This window comes from Gavialis gangeticus, unplaced genomic scaffold (assembly GCF_001723915.1).
Source record: "Gavialis gangeticus isolate Ggan-Ray unplaced genomic scaffold, GavGan_comp1, whole genome shotgun sequence".
NCBI classification, from domain to species: domain Eukaryota; kingdom Metazoa; phylum Chordata; order Crocodylia; family Gavialidae; genus Gavialis; species Gavialis gangeticus.
The window spans coordinates 40,160,228-40,179,447 of record NW_017728993.1 but is presented as its reverse complement, the minus strand read 5'-3'; the positions used below and the strand labels follow the sequence as shown (position 1 = coordinate 40,179,447).

Genomic DNA, 19,220 nt, shown 5'->3' with positions numbered 1-19,220 from the left:
CCCAGGCAGAGTGATCCCCCCCGACTGGTGCATCTGTAATGTGTGACATCGTTAAGCCACAAAAATGACATTTTCATCACATGTACATCATGGCAACCGCTATGTGTACAAGCACCCAAAAAAGCCACCTCTATCTGTCCCAGGCTGGAAAACTTGTTCCTCCTGGCTGTGCAGTACCCTACCTCTAGACACAGCCAATAGAATCACGAGGAAAAATAACTGACATGTATTTCCACCAATTAATTGAAAAACAGGACTTTTTGCAGCCTGTTCCTCATTCAGAAATGGATGGGACAAAGGGTTTAAAAACAGGATGGTCTGGTATTAAGCAGGACCAATGGCCATCTTAGGTTATATCAATCTGGCACTGTGACTTATGGGACATTACAGAAGTGGGGAGCGGACTTCAGGAGCCTTCTAACTGGCCCTGGTGAAGTGGAAACAATAAATCACAGCAGATTATGTTACTGAGTCATAGGTACCAGTGGAAACCAGATTGCAGTTTCTGTGATTTGCATGGTTATATTTTCATTCTCCTCTTTCCACTAAATTGAAAATATTCTCTAATAGAATCTACTGGAAGCTTTCATGTGATTAATTTTGTTGCTATCAGTCCCTTTACATTCAACTGAATAGATTTAAGCACAACATTAGCACTGTGCCCTTTTGGATATATTAATGGGATTAAAGACACAGATAGGTACATGTGATTAATACAGATAATCACCCACTAAGAGAACTAAGCTTTGGGGACAGATTTCCTGTTTAAGTTGAAATCTTTTTAATAAATCATTATACTAACTTTTCCGTGAGAGCTTTGAAAATTGCACTTGCCTTGGCACTATTTCAAGTAAATGAATGTCAGTGTTTTTGGTGGAAAATCCCAGGCCTTTGTTCTAGGACATGCACAAAAATATAACCACACGATCCTAGGAAGTTCTGAGTGCTCCTGAGAAGGTGTTGAGCATCCTTCATTTTCACCAGAGCCCTTGGATGCTGAGTATCAGAGGAAATGCATGATAAGGTCATGTAGATTCTTCAGTTCCTTTCTTTTCAGCACTGGGACTAATAGATGTTGAGATTTGTGTTAATGCTGATTATGTGTACACAAAGCAAACTTTAAAAAAAATAAAAAGTTTTATAGTAAAACATTGAAATTCTGTCCCTGCAGCAGTTAAATACAATGCAAAGCTGGCATATGATTCAAAATTGTTTGATACCATCAACTGAATTCATAGATAACTGAATCACTTATCATCAAGGGCAGTGATTCTAATTCATTACTAGACATTGACAGTTTTGCGAATCATGAATTAAAGTTTATGAACAAGGAAGAAAATATTTATGTTAGATTCAGAGTCCCTGATATTGCTGTGTTTATGGTTTTACCTTGTTTATGTAAAGAGATGAAAGTGCATCAAAGCACACTGTTGGAGAGCATCAGCAAACCTCAGCGCTGTGTGTGGGCTGTTCTGGCAGTGACTGAAATTTAGAGCCTGACACAAAAGGGACCCATTCACCTCCTACAGTAGGTCTGATTATACCATATTCTATGTAGAAAAGTGACATTGCTTCTCTTTTACTGATGCATCTGCCCCACTTGGCTTTTTGGTAGGCTTTGTGGATCTAGAGAGTTTAAGGGTTTTGGCAGATGTCTTTGGTGTACTGCAGGTGCCTATTGTGGTGTACTCAAGCATTAGATTGATATGTTTGAAAATGGAGGCATAGAGGACAGAAAATAAGCAATGGGCATAATAGAAAGCAGAAGGGAGTATCTTGAGCATGTGAAGTGTTTCTATTCATCAAAGTAATATTTATTAAATTGTTTCAAGTTGGGTATGCAAGTCAGAGTTACCCCTGAGGACCTGTAACTTGCCCATCTGCTACTCAATCATCAACTAAGTCAAGTGAAAAAGGACTTTGGCAGTATTACAAGGGCACATTTTCTGTGACGACAGATGGTTTTCGTAAGAGACATATAAGCTTTTTTTTTTATGATCAGGGACACATGCTGCAGTCCCCATTTTGGTGCAAGTTCCCTGCTCAGACCTATACACTATTTCCAGATAGTGGCATGTGACCATGCAAACTCTTTTTCTCAGGTATCTTTTTGTTTTCTGTAGAAATTCTGTTTGAGCCCCAGCACTGATATTTTGGGGGCAGTTTTTCAGATGGTTTCTGATAGAATGGGATGCAATTGCCTGATTCTTCATTTACTTTAACTGCAGAATGGGCCTTTAGAGACACTTTCCCTACAGGGCTTAGTAACCATCGTCAGTTTCTTTTGGGTTCACAAACTGATTTCCCTAACTTAGCATATCTACCTTGAGAGTTCCCTCACTTTAAGTAGCAGTGCAGGAATACTTGTTTTCTATTCTATAGCTATGAAACCAGACAATAAAAAAGGAACTGGAATAGGAAGATAAGTATGTTACATGACAGGGATCAGATGTTTGGTTGTATAGAGCTTAGATAAACACTATAAATATCTTCCTGAGGAAACAAATGCACATTTTGATTCAAATGCACCAGAATGTCCTGTGCCCTTTGAAGCATGAACTGCTTTCAGAAAGATTTGTTCTGAAGAGTAAGTAGTTAACGTTCAAGGGCAGGTGTTGAAACAAATTGATGGTTGCCTCTTTTTGGAAGAGTTCATTGAATCCAGTCCAGGAAAAATAATGTGTTTGGCTCACTTAACCTAGCCTTAAATCCTTGTAGTAAAAATCTCAACATTGGCAAAGACTGCAGAGCCCTGCTCTGCTTGTGAAAATGTGGTAGTGATACCAGGATTTCAAATACAAACTTTTTTGTACTTAAAGTGATGAGAAGCTTGTTATTGATTTTAAGACAAACTAACACTCCATTCTAGGCCCTCAACCTTGCTAGTTCTTTTCCATTCTGTCCTTTTCTTCATTCCTACTCAGATTCAGAATCGTTCAATTTCATTGTCAGGAGCTTTCTCACAGGAAGATGTTCGACATGGCACAGAATACTGCAAAATGTTTTCAAGTTTTAATTAGCAAGTATGTTGGAAGTCAAATGAATTAATAGGAGGATACCTGTTTAGTCAACAGACACTGAGCAATATGAAACTTAAGTGGAAAATGAAGTGTATTACTGAAAGCTCACACCATTTAATATATTTCTAACGTCAGTATCCAAAAGAGCTCTTTGCCTTTTCTTCTGCATAAGATATTCTAATCTTTAAAATGATTCTGATAGCTTTCTGTTGTAACAGGTTTGTATTCAACTTCATATGAAGCAACTACAGAAATTCATTTACTTGTGACTAAAGGTCTGCATAATTCTTTACATCTTTGAGATGGGGCAGATCAAATTAATCCTTACTAGAAATGACTCAAAGTTTATGGAGTTTTACCTGGAGTTAAATTTGGCCCAAATTCCAGGAGAATTTCAAAATTTCCATTATAAAATGAATTGCCTCTTTAGTAACTTTTACTGTTCTGTGCTGATGTCATGTCTGCTTGTTGATACCTAGGACTTTGGTATCCTGTTGTAGACCAACTTTAATGGGAGATACTAGTGTTCAGCCTCTCTGAAATTTAAGGTGTGGCCATTTGGTGGGGGAAGGGGGTTGGGAGAGGAGGGGGTATCCTGTGTTCTTACTCTCAGAGTGCATTTTCTTGCTTGAGAAGTGTGCTAAAATGATGCATCTTGTGTTATACTAAATAAAACATTTTCATAAAACGAGGTACTGTGATAGCTGTATGACCAGAAACAAACAAAAATTGTCACCCAGAGTTGAAACTGATGTTAATCTAAACTTTAAAAACTATTCTGGCAATGGGATTAAGAAATGCTAAGCTGTTTTCCGTGACAGGCTTGGTCAAAGAAAACTTGGAAATGCAAGAGGCTTTTCTCTTAAAAATAGAAGAGCTCAAGGTCTGTTCTGTGTGCCTTTGTAATAATTAGTTATTGAAAATACTAAGAAAATATCAGTGTACACATGGAAGAATTCTGGAAGGACATGACGCATCTGAGGATGCAAGAGGTTTTTCAAGGTTTTTTATTTGCATTTTGATAACCATTTATGTATTCTTAGTAGGCTGATTTGAAATGTCCTAAAATAGTAATGTTAACAATAGTTCCAAGAAAGTGAATAATTAGTTGCCATTGGTTTGCAGTGGTGGATGTTTCATGTTTGTGAAGTTAACTGACTTAGTTCATTCAAGGGAATAAATTTTTAGTTTGGTGCCTTTTGCTGTTTATAAATCTAGACAGATATAAACTTTGTTCTGGAACAGCATGTGCATAGATAATATGCAGTTAGGTTAAAAATATATTTCTTCATTACTCTGATTATAACTTTTAGTAGCTTTAGACTCAGCTCAAAGAGACTGCCGCCTTCCATTAATGAAGGGTGCCATATGAGTTGCAGCAAAAGCTTTTAATATTGCAGCAATATGAATGATCAGGTATTTGTTTTCTTGCTGCCATCTTGTGTGTGGTTGAAAGGGGATGAAAGTCATAATACACTACCCATTACCTTGCTTGGTGCCCAGAGAGGAGTAGGCTCTCTCCCCACCCAGGCAGGCAGGAGAGGAAGAGACTCTACAGGTCTCTTCCCTTTGGACATCCTTAGCAGCATTTCTGTTATACACACACCATAAAAAACTGTTGCATTTTACTTCTTCCTCAACTAGTCAGATTTGGAGGGAGACTGAGACTCCTGGAGTCACAATCTCCTTCCCAGGCTGCTACAAGGGCAAAGCAAGAACATGCTGCTCCTTGCTTGGAACTGTATTGTATTGCCAGGAGCTAGCTCTTTAAATGTAAATTCAGCACAGTTTATCCACTGAAATTCATCCAAGGTTATTATCAAACATGTCAACATCCTTTTGGATGAAGTCAGCTAAGTGTTTCCCAATTCATTCAAAATGTATTATTTGGACCAATAGCCTGTTGACTTAATTGTCTGGGGTATATTAAGGACTTGCATATTGTATCTTTGCAAGCACTGGTCATCTTGGCACAGAAAATATACTGTCTGAAAAATCTTAAATATATGTTTTGCCTCATCATTGCTGGGCTATGCTGTGCTCCAACATAAGAGACTTCTCTGCTTTCCCACAGGAGGAAATTTCCTATGATGTAATCCTTTCTGCACAGAGGTATCACAATTTGAAAGAAAAATTATCAATTTTCCCTTACTTTCCATCTTTAAGTTTACAGTTGACTTGATCTGATGTCATAGTTTTGACTGAAAACTGTGATTGGATGATCAACATGGGTAGAGCATGTGAGCAAGACAAGCTCCTAAACTGCATTCAAGGAGCATACAGTGAAGCTTAATGATAAGCAACTGCCTTCTGCTCCCTGAAAGCTGAGCTAGCTATGTTCCAATTCAGTTTTAACATGCAAGTTAGAATGGTGTATGGATGCTCACTGTCAGTGACCCCAGGGTACCTGGACAACAGCCAGGTATTGCTTAGTGCAGGAAGTGCTGGCCATGTTTCATACATCATCTCTGGGTAGATGGGTTGCTATGCCAGTTCTATACCACCAGAGGATCCCCCTACACTGGATTGATCTTTCTTATACTAATAATGCTGGATTTAGGGCTGCTTTTTAGCACCAGTGCAGCACACAACAAACTACAATGTAAAGGAGAATCTGGACATTAATTCCCTCTCTGCCTGGTTGACATCAATATTAGTACATTAAAGCTGCTGGAGTTGCTTTGACTTTCACTGGTAGAGCTAAACAGAATTGGACTTTTCCTCTTCATTTCAACCTGTTTTCTGTAGCTGATAGATTTGAAAATTCCCAGGGTCTCCCTCATTGGTGTGTTGTATGGCATTTAAAATAGTAAATAGAGTGAGTGAGGTGTTTAGTTTTCCCCATTGAGACTAAGATAGTGTAATATATTTATAAACATTTCTCTAAAAATGCATGACTCATTCCTCTTAAGTTTTGGACCAAACATTTCAAGCATTCAGACACACAATCCTGTCAAAAAAAATGCAGTAATAGAGGATTTCCCTTTCTAAAGAAGGGTATTTTCACCCAATGAGGTATTATCAATGAACCTATAGGCTAACACAGAAGCCCATGACCTCATGTTCTTTCAGACTAGTAGCTATTTAAAATGATTACATGGTTTCTGAACAGTTTTTAAAAATGTCCTTTAAATATTTTAAAACATGCAAATTAAAGTAAATACTCCTTATTCACCTGCAAAGAACATATTTCTTTATGGCAGATTAAATGTTTTTAAAATATATAGTTCTGTACCAGGTAAATGTGTCACAATAAAAATATATTTCTGTTCCCATTAGGTATCTGCAGGTTCCATTGTTCACTTTGAGAAAGGAAATTTCTCCTTGTCAGCAGAAACAGAAGAAAAGCCTTTCCCTCAAGGAAATGAACATCTGTTACAGTGGGCCCAAAAGGAATATGGAGCAGTCACATCTTTCACTGAACTCAAAATATCAAGAAACATTTACATCAAAGTGGGAGAAGGTAATTTTTTTACAAAACAGAGCAATAGGCCAAATAGTAAGATATAAAATAATCATACTCTGCATACTGCATGTTAATCATGAAATTCAGCTTTCAGTCCCTTAGGATAGTAGCATGGTTAATGGATATGTTGGAGGAGGGGAACAACAAACCTGAAAATCAGGCCAGGTATTTTGACGCTAGTATAAAGATGTTGGCATCTAATGTTATACACCAAAATTTGAAATTTTTAGCAAGAATCTTAGAGGCATCAGATGTATCAGAAGTTGCACCAAGTGGTTATCCAGTCATCTGCACTATTCAGTTAAAAGACTGATCCTAAAACAGAAAAGTAGGGTTTTTTTCTTAGAAGCAAGGATATTTTAGGGATGATATATTTTGTAAGACCAACTGCATAGTTGGGGGAGATCTTAGACAAGCTAGAAAGGCTCCTTTCCTACCCACTCTGCTTTGGACAAAGAGTTTTCTTCCTTTTAACTTTTTTTAAAAGAAAGCTTGGATGTGTTTATGCTTTATGGCCCCAAGGAGTCAGCCTAGGCTAGAAGGTTGTTGAACTATTTCTTTCTTCTAGATAAAGTCCCTACACTCTGGCTAGGGACAGGCATTCCACACAATCTGGTTTAAGTGATCAGAAACTTTTATTAACTTGTAACAGAACATAAGTTCAGTGCACATAAACCAGTTTCAAAATGGCTGAAACTGGTTTAAGATAAACATGGTTGAATTTAGTATCAGGCTTAACTGATTTGGGTCAAACTGGTTTATGAAATGTCTGTCCCAGACCCCTTCCTGGTTTAAGTTAAATCAGAGTCCCCCAGCATCCCAGATGCTTTGCTCTACAGAGCCAGGCTGATCCCACCCCTCTGCTCCCTAACTGGAGCTTCAGCAGAGACTGCCACAGGGTTTTCCCCTCCCCCTTGGAGCTAATCAACAGGTCAGCTGGCAATGTCCCTCTGTTCCTTCCTTGGAAAAAGCTGTTTAAGATGAACTTGAGCTAATGAGAGAGGCTTTTGTTTTCTTGATGGGCTGCTAAATGCTGTTTTTCAGCTCCCTGCTGGCTCCCTCACCTGTCTGGTTTGCAGACAGTATGAAGAAGCAGGGAGATTGAAAAGCTCAGTATCATCAACAGATGCATGCACTGCACACAAGCAGTCCTCCTTCCCCCTCCCCTCTTTGCCTCAGATTGCTAGCTGGGGGCTGAGGTCTGGCAACACTCCCATCCCTTGAGCAGCGAGCAGGGAAAAGCCTGGGACTGTACAGGCAGGGTGGGGGTTTAAACCCTTCCTTAACCAGAGCATCCTGCCGGGCCTGGCCATGCCCCCCTCTCAGCTCATTACTCTGGAAGGAAAGGGAAGGCTGCTCTAGCACCCCCCAGCTTCTAGCCTGGAGGCATGTACTTTTCTCACTCCAAAGGGAATGTCTGTGCACTTGCAAATCAGTTCAACCTAGGAAGGTTAGACTAACTGGCAAAGGTTGAATCAATTCAGGCTCAAGCTTTTGAATGTCTGTCCCTAGTCTCTGAGTCTGGTCAGTTTCAAAACGGCTGCTATTGTGCTGCTGCCCCACAAAACACTCAAGCACATGTATATCAGCTCATCAGGAAGTTCTTAATGTTGGCCAAGGAAAATCTCTTTCTGACCACAATGCTCTACATTTTCACCAAAAAGGCAAGGAGTTTTGAGGGAGCAATCTCCAATCTTCAGGAATCTGAATGATGAGTGGAGGGTAGCAGTTTATTTTCCATGCAGTCTTTGGCATTAGAAAAGACTGAACATTCTTCATCTTTCTTTGTACAACTTTTTGTCTTCATTTAGCAGCAGTGTAGCAATGTGGCCCGGGGCCTGGAGCAAGGGGGCAGTGGCAACTTCTGGTTATCACTGTGCCACTGGCATGAATGTATGGTTGCCAGCAGGAATTGTTTTTTTGCCCTCCCTTTCTACCCCCAAAATTGACACCTGTGTTAGTTGCCCTGGTTGCCCCCACCCTAGTTATGCCACTGCCCTGAAGGCATAATTACAGTCTTAGAACAATATTGGTACAAAAAACAGGGTAAACATTATAGGGATAAAAAGTGTCAGTGAAGGCTTACAGCACCATGGTGTCCAGCTGTTGTAAAAATGGTTCACAGTGTTGTCCAAGAAAAAGCTCCTTACAGTTCAGTGTCTAGGAAGAGTAAAGATCAGTTGAAACTTTTAGCAAAAACCAGCAAGTATTTAGGTATATGGCATTTAGCAGAATCAGTGGATGCTTAATTCAGCAGTCTTGCAGCAGCAAAACTGGGGAAAAAAGTAAAACCCCACATGGTAATTTTTGCAGATAAAAATGAAGAAGGAAAAAAGCTATATGGAGAAAATATTCCTGTCTAGGTACCTGCATGTGATCGCTGTATTTCCTGAACAAGAGGTTTGCCCCCCAAAATCGGAACATGGTTGTCTTGGGTTTATCCAAAACCTGCCAAATTTCTATGGGGATTTCCCTGTTTGATTTCTGTTCTACTTGGCACCAGTCTAAGATTTTAATGCCAGAAAGTCATTCAGAAATATATTTATTAGCGTATTAAACTAATCTGCCTTCACTGCTGCTCTTGGAACATATATAAGGTGGTAGTTGTCCATATTCTGTATAGATGAACAATTAGGGGCCTCAAATTGCATTGAATTTTGTATGCTAATTAGCAAATCTCAAGTCAGATAAGCTAAATATCTAAGACATTTGCAACAGATTTAAAAATGTTGTAAGGCACAATTTAATTAAGAATATCCAGACAAGATGGATCTTGGCAAGCAACCAAGTTAAACATGTTTTCCAAGAGTTCTTGCTTAAGCTGAAAACTGTAAGCTGACTTGGATCTTAGGTTCAAACTATCTTTTAACTCCCTGCAAGATAGGAGGCTTGAGAGCTCAAATGAACAGAGGAATGAATAATCAGTTTTCTTCAGAGCAGGCAGCACAGTAACCAAAAGGTCCAGTACAGGCTGGGGACCAAGTGACTAATTGGCAGCTCTGCAGAAAAGGACTTGGGGGGTTGCGGTGGACAATAAGCTGAATATGAGTCAAGAGTGTGCCCTATTGTGAAGAAGACTAATGGCATGCTGGGCTGCATTAGTAGGAGCGTTGCCAGCAGTTGAGGGAAATGTTTATTCCTTTCTATTCAGCATTGGTGAGGCCACATCTGGTGTACTGTGTCCAGTTTGTGGGCCTCCACTATAGAAGAGATGTGGACAAATTGGAGAGAGTCCGGCAGAGGGCAGTGAAAATAGAGGTCTGGGGCACGTGACTTGAGAAGAGGCTGAGGTAACTGGGCTTATTTACTTTGGAGAAGACTGAGGGGAAGATCTAATAGCAACCTTCAACTACCTGAAAGCTGGTTCCAAAGAAGATGGAGCTGGGCTGTTCTCACTGGTGACAAATGACAGAACAAGGAGCTATGGTCTCAAGCAGCAGCAAGGAAAGTTTAGGTTAGGTATGAGGAAGAACTTTCTTACTAGGAGGGTAGAAAAGCATTGCAACAAGTTACCCAGAGAGGTTGTAGGGTCTCCCTCCTTGGAGGTTGTTAAGACTTGGCTAGATAAAGCGATGGCTGGGATGATCTAGTTGGGGATGTTCCTGCTTTGAGCAAGGGGTTGGACTGGATGACCTCCTGAGGTCCCTTCTAAGCCTAATTTTCTATGATTCTGTGATCCCCCTGAGAAGACCCATTAGAAACAGTCTCCCTATTGCAAAGCATGATCAAAAAAACCACTCAAGAAACTAAATGAATTTGAAATAAAAAAAAAAAGCAACTTATACTGGTTTAGAGATTTCAGTCTTTTAATGAGTAAGATTGGACCCATCATCATATCCTGCAAGGTGCTGTTGGCTCCTGGAAAGAGATGGACATCCTCAGTTTCTAGTGCCACCAGTTTGATTTGGTAGTGCTCAACACTTCATAGGTGGCCAATTTTTGTCACTCTTATTGATATTGACTTGCTACTTAAGTCAAACTGATTTCACTAGGCCTGTTCATGTGGTAAGCTACTGCTCAGTTTTACTTATGTTGGCAGAAACTGAAATAGGAAGAGCTTGATGCTTTGGAGGTGCAGGGCTTAACTGAATACATTTGATCTGAAAATTGAGGCCACAGAAGAAAAACAAGCATCTGAAGAAGAAAGATCTTTTTTAGGTCTAGGTCCTTTGTGACATGCAGAACTAAGCCAACACACTTGTGAAGCGAGAAAGGCCTAGTTGCTGAGTCAAGGATTGGACGTCTAGAAATTAGGGCTAGGAACATACAAATGTTGGGAATTCCATTCAGCAAGGATATAGTGGGACTAGATTAGACTGGCACAGTGAGAGTTTAAACGGACTGGAATGAGGGCTCGGGCCAAGGGAATGCATTTGAAATAGCTTTAGAAAATGAAGAGAGGACCAGAAATGAATGGTAAGATGTATATGAATAAAGTGGACTGTGATTAGCGTTACCAAACTGCAGAGGATTTGTGTAGCACCTTCCTGTAATCTCGACACACCTCAACCAGCACCACACAATAGTAAAAGTCACTTTAATTCCCTATCCTGCAAAAGTTTGCTGCTAGGTGAAAGGTAATATCGAACAATGCTGGTGTTGAAGCTGAAACTTCTGACCCTAGCTCCAGGGGTGGTTAGCATGGTTTAAAAAAATGGCATGTTGAATATTGTTAGTGTAGAAACTGTTTGTCAGACTACTTAATTATTGTAGCTGGTGGTTTTAAGTCCAGAAATCCTTTGAGAAATAATTTCATAAATGCTGGGGCACTTGTCTTTTAGTTATTTTTGTCATTTGGGGAAGGCAGGTGGGGGATTTGAGGTAGAGAATTGTGCCGTATCTCACGGTTTCCAGTGTTATTGCTTTATATATTTCACTGAATTAATACCAAGTCTTTCTCTGATTAAAATCCCCAGAATTTTCCATTGAGTTTTAGTAGCTGGGGATTATTACTTGGTATCACATTTACCTTTTTCTGTGTTTGAGCTGCCACGACTTCACTTCACTTGGCCATGTGAAAACCCCTCCCAGCTTCCCTTCATTCTCCTTACACAGAAAATTGTACAAGCTGACCAGTATTTTCACAGTAATTTTAAATTTCCCTTGGCAAAACTGAGACTCTGAGCTCTCGCTAATACTTGGAACTAGCAGCCTGCAAAATAAAACAAAACCCCTGAGTTAAAGAAAGACTCCTCAGCTTGCTCCTAGTCTGAAATCCCTAACTTTTTTCTCTCCTCCTAACCTTAGACTGAAATACAAGTTCCAGTTGGATGGAATTTTTATTGCTGAATTAGAAGTACTTGGCAATAGCAGTTTATCATGGCAAGGTGATAACTGATTAATGGCTCTGGTATTCATAAAAAGTCTCCTAATACCAGGAGTATTTTGTTTGAGCTGGTATGCTCAAACTGTCCAATTTAGGAGCCACATTGGCCAGAAAGCTGAGGGTAACACCTAATTTGTGCAGAGTGGAGCAGAAGGCATCTGTCCTCATCTTTAAAATGGAGGTGCTGCGCACAGAAACTACAGGTCCCACTATACCATATTCAGTCTTCATCCAAGCAACCTGGCAAACACTGAAGATGAAGAAAGTTGCCAGCTGCGATGTAGTGCTCTGGTAGGTACTCTGTGGTAAATGCTGCTCCAAGACATCCCTGTATTCTGACCAGACACACATGACCTTGTATTATTCCCTGATACTTCACAGTAAATTCTATAGTACAGTACTGTTGTTTGGAGATTAGAGGAAAATAGAGAGGCCATCAGCCAACTAGTTAGTAACTTTTTAATCCATTAAATAGATTGTTACAATGCTGCACTGAACCTCTTAAGCAAATAAATAGCCCCAAACTAAAAAGTAATCATCAACAACAGATAGCATGGGGCTCTTTTTTACTTCCATTACAATCAGGGGTTTGTTTATTAACTGTGGCAAGGGTAAACAGCATTTACTAGGAGGAAAAAGAAGAAACTGCACGTATGTGTTGGACAACCAGTGAAATGGAGTTAAAATAAGCAGCAGAGGGGAAGTGTACTATTGAGAAGAGGCCCTGTATGGGGAGCCTCTGTGCTGATGGCAGCAAGAGCAACAGGCTGATTTGAGAATTCCAGACTGTTAAATAAGATGCTTGGAACAGGAATCAAATCTTTTGCAATGGCTAATGACAGCACATGTGGAGATCATCCACAACATATTCAGTCAGTTCTTCTGTGGCACGAAATGTATTGCAGAGCTGCTGCTGATAATTAAATATCTATTATCTGTATGTATGGATAAATTTGAATTCAGTATGGATCAGCTCAGAATCATTTTCCATCCTCTGCTATGTGGGAGGAGTTGGCAGAATTGCAGCTATATTCAGGGCTCATCTGGCAGGGCACATAACAGATGTTAGGGGAGTGCTTTTTTGGGCAGCTGAAAAAGTTATAGCCTCATATAGTTTTCAGAGAAGGTTTCTCTAGAGAAGAAAGTAAAGTTAATATTCAAAGGCCATTGTGTGTAGAATGAGGATAAGGAGGCTCCTTTAGCTGTTCACACAATACCTAGGAACTGAAGGAATGTCCAGTCTCTGCAAGAAATTGGGTACCAAACCAAAAGCAGTTTGGTTTAGAGAACCAGATGTTAAAAGTAGTTTCAGTTTAGTTTCTATTTGCCTGCCTACAATTTAGCTTGTACAATGCCCCGCATTTGCTTCATTTGTTGGTTATCTTGTATCCTGATTGTGGAAAGCAGCCTTTTGATTAAAGCAAAGAGCTATGAACCAGGAGTTTAATTCTATCTTTGCTATAGACTTCATGTATGATCTTGGATATAGCACTTGGTTCTTTTATGCCACACTTTGCCCATATCTCACTGGGTATATCGAGGATTAATTCATATGGTAAAACATCTTTGTGTCGTTTGAATGAAGGGTCTCATAGACATGCAGGGTATTATTATTTCCAAATGGAAAAACTGATAGTAGGAGTGGTGAAGTTTTATAGAACTAATTTAAGAATTTCATCCTGCTGACAATTGCTTCTGTCTTGTATCACAGACCCAAGTGATCATCACTGAAAGTAATTCTATTTACCAAATCTGCCCTAGAATCACCTCCTCCATGTTTGTGTTTTATAAACACAGTTTCCATATTTAAAAATGTTTTCCCCTTTTTGCTGTAAGAAAGTCCCCACTCATAGAGGAAATGGAGTGCATGTATAGGAAACACTGGAGCTAACTACACAGAGTGTAGCCAAGTGCACAGAATATGAGAACTGAAAATATTTTCTCTGATTTCATTGACTAATAATAATCTTAGGTGTTACTAGTGATGAGAGAGAGCACATTTTCAGAGGGAAGGAAAATATTGCTCTGATGGTAGCTCTTTTAAAAGTTTTCTGTTAGATTCAGAAGAGAAAATCTTTTTGAAAGAACAGGCCACAGATTATCAATACTGTATTCCCTTGAAGTTCACTATACTTCACATTCCAGTGCACCTGCTTCCAAGTGTTTCTTTTCTGGGTTTTCTATTATGAAAAACTCAATCAGCAAATGGAAATTGTATGAATTTAAAATCATTTGCATATTTTACTTCAGAAACAACTTGCATTCTTAAAATCCTGACCTTCATTTTTAAAGATTATATTGATTTTATCATCCATACATATGATATAGGATTCCCATCACCATGAATCAGGAATCTTTACCAGGAAGAAGTAATTTTTTGCCAGCATTGAATTGGCAAGGACCATTTTTTTTTTTCATTCTTTTGTAGTAGGAGTTGTGTTCACTTTCTAGGATTATCTGGGCAGATTTTATTTGAATAATTCCAGATCATTACAGAGCCACAAGGTATTGGTAGCACCCTTGTGTCTCTTGTCCTTTCTGAGTTATATTTTGGGTTTTTCCCCTAAAGATCTGAATCTTGGTAGAGGGCTATTAGAGGTGCTTTGTTACTGTAATGTGCAGAAGAAGCCAAAGCGGTTGTTCTTGTGGACCTTTATGGACAAATGTATATTAGATGGCTGCCTGTAGTCTCTGGCGACTGAACTCACTGATCCTGGCAGTCCCTTCTTGTACTATGTTCTTAAGCATACTACTGTATTTAAATGGAAAGTGCACTTATCTATGTATTTGTATATATGTGTACATGTGTGTGTTTTCTTTTGTTTTTTTTCCCCTCCAGATCAAGTGTTTCCTCCCACATGTAATATTGAAAAGAACTTTCTCTCTCTTAACTACCTTGCGGGCTATCTTCAGCCAAAAATGGCAGAAGGATGCCTTTTGTCTAATACAGGCCAAGAAAGAGAGATTCATATTATTGAATTAATCACTCCAAATTCCAATCCATACAGGTAAAGTATTTTCTAATTGAATAAAGTAATATTTTATGGATTAGACACTAGAGTTAATAAAATCCTGCTGTTTGTCAGAAATTAAGTCAATAAGACAGCTAACTCATCATATGAAGTAATTATAGAGTTTGATTCTTTATGTTTAAATTAGGTATATTTCAGATGTTTAGGCCACAAAGGATATTAGGACTGGATGCTGCTGTTATTTCCTGTATAAGCATGTCCAGTTTCCATGGGTTCTGACCATCAAGGGTCAAATTTGGTGATGGGTGCCAAATTTCCAGACCCACAGGGAGCCCTATGGGCTGGATAGTGCAGCCCTGTACACTAGATTGGGCATGTAGCGTCCAGTCCCAGCATGCAGGGCCCAGTATGAATACACGTGGTGGGTGGAGGTGATATGGGGCCAGATCTAGATGCAGAGCCAAGGGGAGGCAATGCGGGGCCTGATCCAGCCTGTGGACTGACCCCATGCTACTCACCCGGCCCATGGAGCCCAAAACCTGACCACCACCATCTAGAACAAATCATATAATATCCTTATGCTTTGATGTCCTGATTAATATAGCAGTAGAAGTTACTTGACTTAAGTAATAATTGTATAGTACTATGAAGATTTACATACAGTGAGATTTTGCAAAAGCTTTTGGTCTTCCCATCAAATTCAGTGGCAGAACACCCTTAGAAGACTTCAAGGGAAGCAGAATTAGGTGAATGAAGGCTATTTTAGAAAATCTCACATGCAAACCCTAGATAAGCACTAAATATTGTTGTTGTTCATAAAATCTGTATTTCACCGTTAGCCTGACTTAAGCAACTTAAATACTTTCCCACCGGTACAAGGAAATGCATATTCCTTAGAATGAAAATAAGCTAGCATTTACTTACCAAAAACCCATGCAGCTCTCTAAAGGTTACCCATTTTTGTTCCAATTTAGTTATGTCAATTCCATTAGGGACAAATCCAGCCACTGAGCAGTAAAATTGGAACGGCCCCATTGTACAAAGAACCTGGATTTGGGGGAGGAAAGGGGTTACATCCCAGGGCACAATGCTGGAACTGAGCTCTGCAGATTTGTTCCTTACATGACAATGCCTGGAAAGTTTAAGGAAGGCTGGGGCATGATAGGGGCAGGGAATGATTGAAACAAAATTCAGCTGCTGCATGACATGAGTGGGATCTGTAGAAGACTGCTTCAGCTACTGCCTTGAAGAATAGTCTATATTGTCCTATATGGTCCATCCTCACCACTAGTCCCCTGCAGAGATACCAGTAACAGTCCTCTGCCTGGACTGAACTCCTGAGTCTTGATTTTGGCTGAAAGTACATAATGGGAGTTTTTTTTCGAATTGCCAAATGTTCTTAGTTAAGATATTCTGCTAGTAAAATTTAAGATAAAAGGGAGAAAGCATTCTAAGTCAATGCCTGCTTCAGTCTTATTGTATGTCCAAATGTCCTTATTAAAGGAGCAGTTTCCTGCACAAAGTGCATGTCCATTGAACCATTTAAAACCAACAGAAACTAATGGGTAAGTAAAGAAGATAAGATGAAGGCATATTTAATCAAACTCCATAATTTTAGCTAAACCCATTATTTGGCAACCAAACACATTTTTATTATCTATAACAGTAGAATCATGCTGGATGTGGAGATTTTTCTATTGAATTTACATTGTGCATGAGATGTTATTGCTGGGTGTAAATCCATTTGCTCTACTTATTTTACTGAGCTCCTAAAAATCTGGACTCTGTTCATCAATTTTCCAGCAATCAGTAGGCTGGACATCTGTTTTCTTTTCTTTTTAAAATAACTATATATCCAGAAGCATTGGAAACTAAACACGACAGTGTAATAATTTTACAGCATGTGCAAAATTCTAAGCAAAAATAATTTCCATAGTTTAACTGCACCGGCAGATATACTCTCAAAATATATTTTTAATACTGTTCCCTGTTGCTGAAGCTGCCTTCCTTAATTTTTTTAGGCATGAAAGGGTATTTTGTTCTTCAGTGTGGACACAGCTATTTTGGTTTCCTGTTGGTATGTCTATATATTGTCATGATGAAATAAGAAAAAGTACTTATCGTACAAAGCAAACTGCTAGTGCTTTAGTTGAATCCTATTCAACCAGCAGCTAGAATAAGTAACAAACTTTCTGTAAATAAAAGAAAAAAACTGAATGATATTTACTAGTCTAAAAAATATTTGTTTCTATTGTTTTGTAGACTCATTTTAGCATGTGTGGAATAACAATCTGTTTTGCACGTGTTGTGTTGTCTGGGATAATCTCCAGCATTTTAATCAGCTGGCCAGACACTGGAAACATGATGGATTGGAAGAAGGTTGATAGCTGAAAATTTCTGGCATTCTGATCTTACTTTGTCTTTATTTTCCACATACAGTGCTTTCCAGGTGGATATAATCATTGACATTAGACCATCTCAACCAGAGGCCAAGCTTGTCAGGGACCTCATACTTATCCTCAAGTGTAAAAAGTCTGTCAATTGGGTTATCAAGTCACATGATGTGCAGGGAAAACTGGAAGTGATTGTAAGTTGATTAAGGCACCTCATTGTTTTCAAGAATTATCTTGCTGTTAACAGTTTATGCTTTATATGAATGAGTAAGAGTACAATAATATCTGCTCAGTAAATGTCTTCTTTTTAGCAGCTGTCACTGAGTTACTAGCATTTCTCACACAGCAAAGTATTGCCTATATAGAGAAGAATATAAATACAAAAGAGTTCTTTAGCCAAGATGTCACCAATGGCGAAGGAACAGTGAAGTTACTTGCATCTTGTATCATGAGATGTATGCCCATGCAGATTCCTTATATATTGAAGAATTTGTTCACTTATTTGCCAGTATTTTAGTGAGTGAATTCTCAGAAGTTCATCTCAGAAGCTGGAGAAAATGTCTACAAGTACAAACTCAGTGATCATGACCACTTATTACATATCCACATCTTCTGCTTATGACATAGCAACCTCAGGCTCTGTATCTTGCTGGCTTTTCTGCCCATAGAAAGCTTTTGGCCAGGTGGCTCTCTCTGCAGCCTGAGCAGAAAGTACAGGCTTGCAAAAGTTTTCAAACTAAGGTAGCAAAAATCCATATTTAAGCATAGTTGGAAATTCTGAGTTAGACTGACTTGCCTTCCTATGCAACTACATGGCTCAGCACCATCTCTTCTAAGAAATTAATTATTTCTACTGAAAAATAGTTTGATCTTGGCCACACCAACAGGAATGGCGTATTTCGGTCATATTTGATCAATTGTATTGCAGGTTTATAGTTAAGCAAAATAAGCTAAATATGTTTGTTGGGGGCCAACCCATTAACCTAGTAGTTAAGTACTGTGCACTACCCGAGGATACTCTTTTGCATTACATCTAGATTTATAAGCTTCTTGCTTTACTGGGCAATTTTCCCCCCTGGACTGACAAGCCCTAGACAGAGCTGAATCTAGATCTCCTGAGTTTGGAGAATGGTAGATGGCAACAGTATCTTGGGAATGATGGAATTTAAAGGAGAAAACAGAAGGGAAGCTCAGAAAATAAAAGAAAAAAGTGATCCATGATGAATGACATTTCAGAGACTTACTTCCATGCCTGTGTGTATCCTTCTCTTGTGGAAGGATGAAGATATTCTGACCAAACAGCTGGTCAGTCAGATGTGTTAAGAGAAAACAGGTACCTGACTTAGCACATTCATTAACATAGAGACCATGAAAACTTCAAATTTTACATCCTCATTCAGAATCATGATGTAGAATTCACTGTTGTATGTTTTGCACTTGACAGTATGCATTTTTATGGGTCAATTTTTGTGTGTTAAGAATTGCATGTAAATCCTTTGTGTACTCATGGGTGTCTAGAACCCTGAAGTTCGTGTGCTTAAAGCTACCTGAAAATCATTGATATTTCAGGCATATAAATTTGCTGGGATATGAAATCGTGAAGGACAGTACAATGTCTAAAATATTTATTGGGTGTGAAGAGCCAATGTGGTGCCTATCTTCAAGAAAGGGAGGAAAGTGGATCTGGCAAACTACAGGCCCATCAGCCTGACCTCTATCCCGGGGAAGGTCTTAGAAAAGATTATTAAAGAGGCCATTCTCAACAGACTGGCCAATGGCAACTTCCTGAGGGCTAGCCAGCACGGGTTTCTTGCAGGTAGGTCTTGCTTGACCAATCTTATCTCCTTCTATGACCAGGTGACCTATCACCTGGACAAGGGAGCAGAGATTGATGTCATATATCTTGACTTCAAAAAAGCCTTTGATCTGGTATCCCTTGATCACCTCTTGGCAAAACTGGCCAACTGTGGCCTCGGGTCCACCACGATCTGCTGGCTGGGGAATTGGCTTTGTGGTCAGACCCAGAGGGTGGTGGTTGATGGA

The 19,220-nt window shown here is 39.3% G+C and overlaps 1 protein-coding gene across 5 annotated transcripts in view; it reads left to right on the top strand.

Annotated features, from left to right (window-relative positions):
- TGFBR3 (transforming growth factor beta receptor 3) overlaps positions 1–19,220 on the top strand; it is a 268,553-nt gene that overhangs the window by 192,968 nt on the left and 56,365 nt on the right. For all 5 annotated transcript variants that reach the window (XM_019501597.1, XM_019501599.1, XM_019501595.1 and 2 more), the window contains 3 exons: positions 6,300–6,483; positions 14,652–14,820; positions 17,224–17,371. In XM_019501597.1, coding sequence (XP_019357142.1) covers positions 6,300–6,483; positions 14,652–14,820; positions 17,224–17,371 — 501 coding nt within the window. The remainder of the gene's footprint in view (positions 1–6,299; positions 6,484–14,651; positions 14,821–17,223; positions 17,372–19,220) is intronic.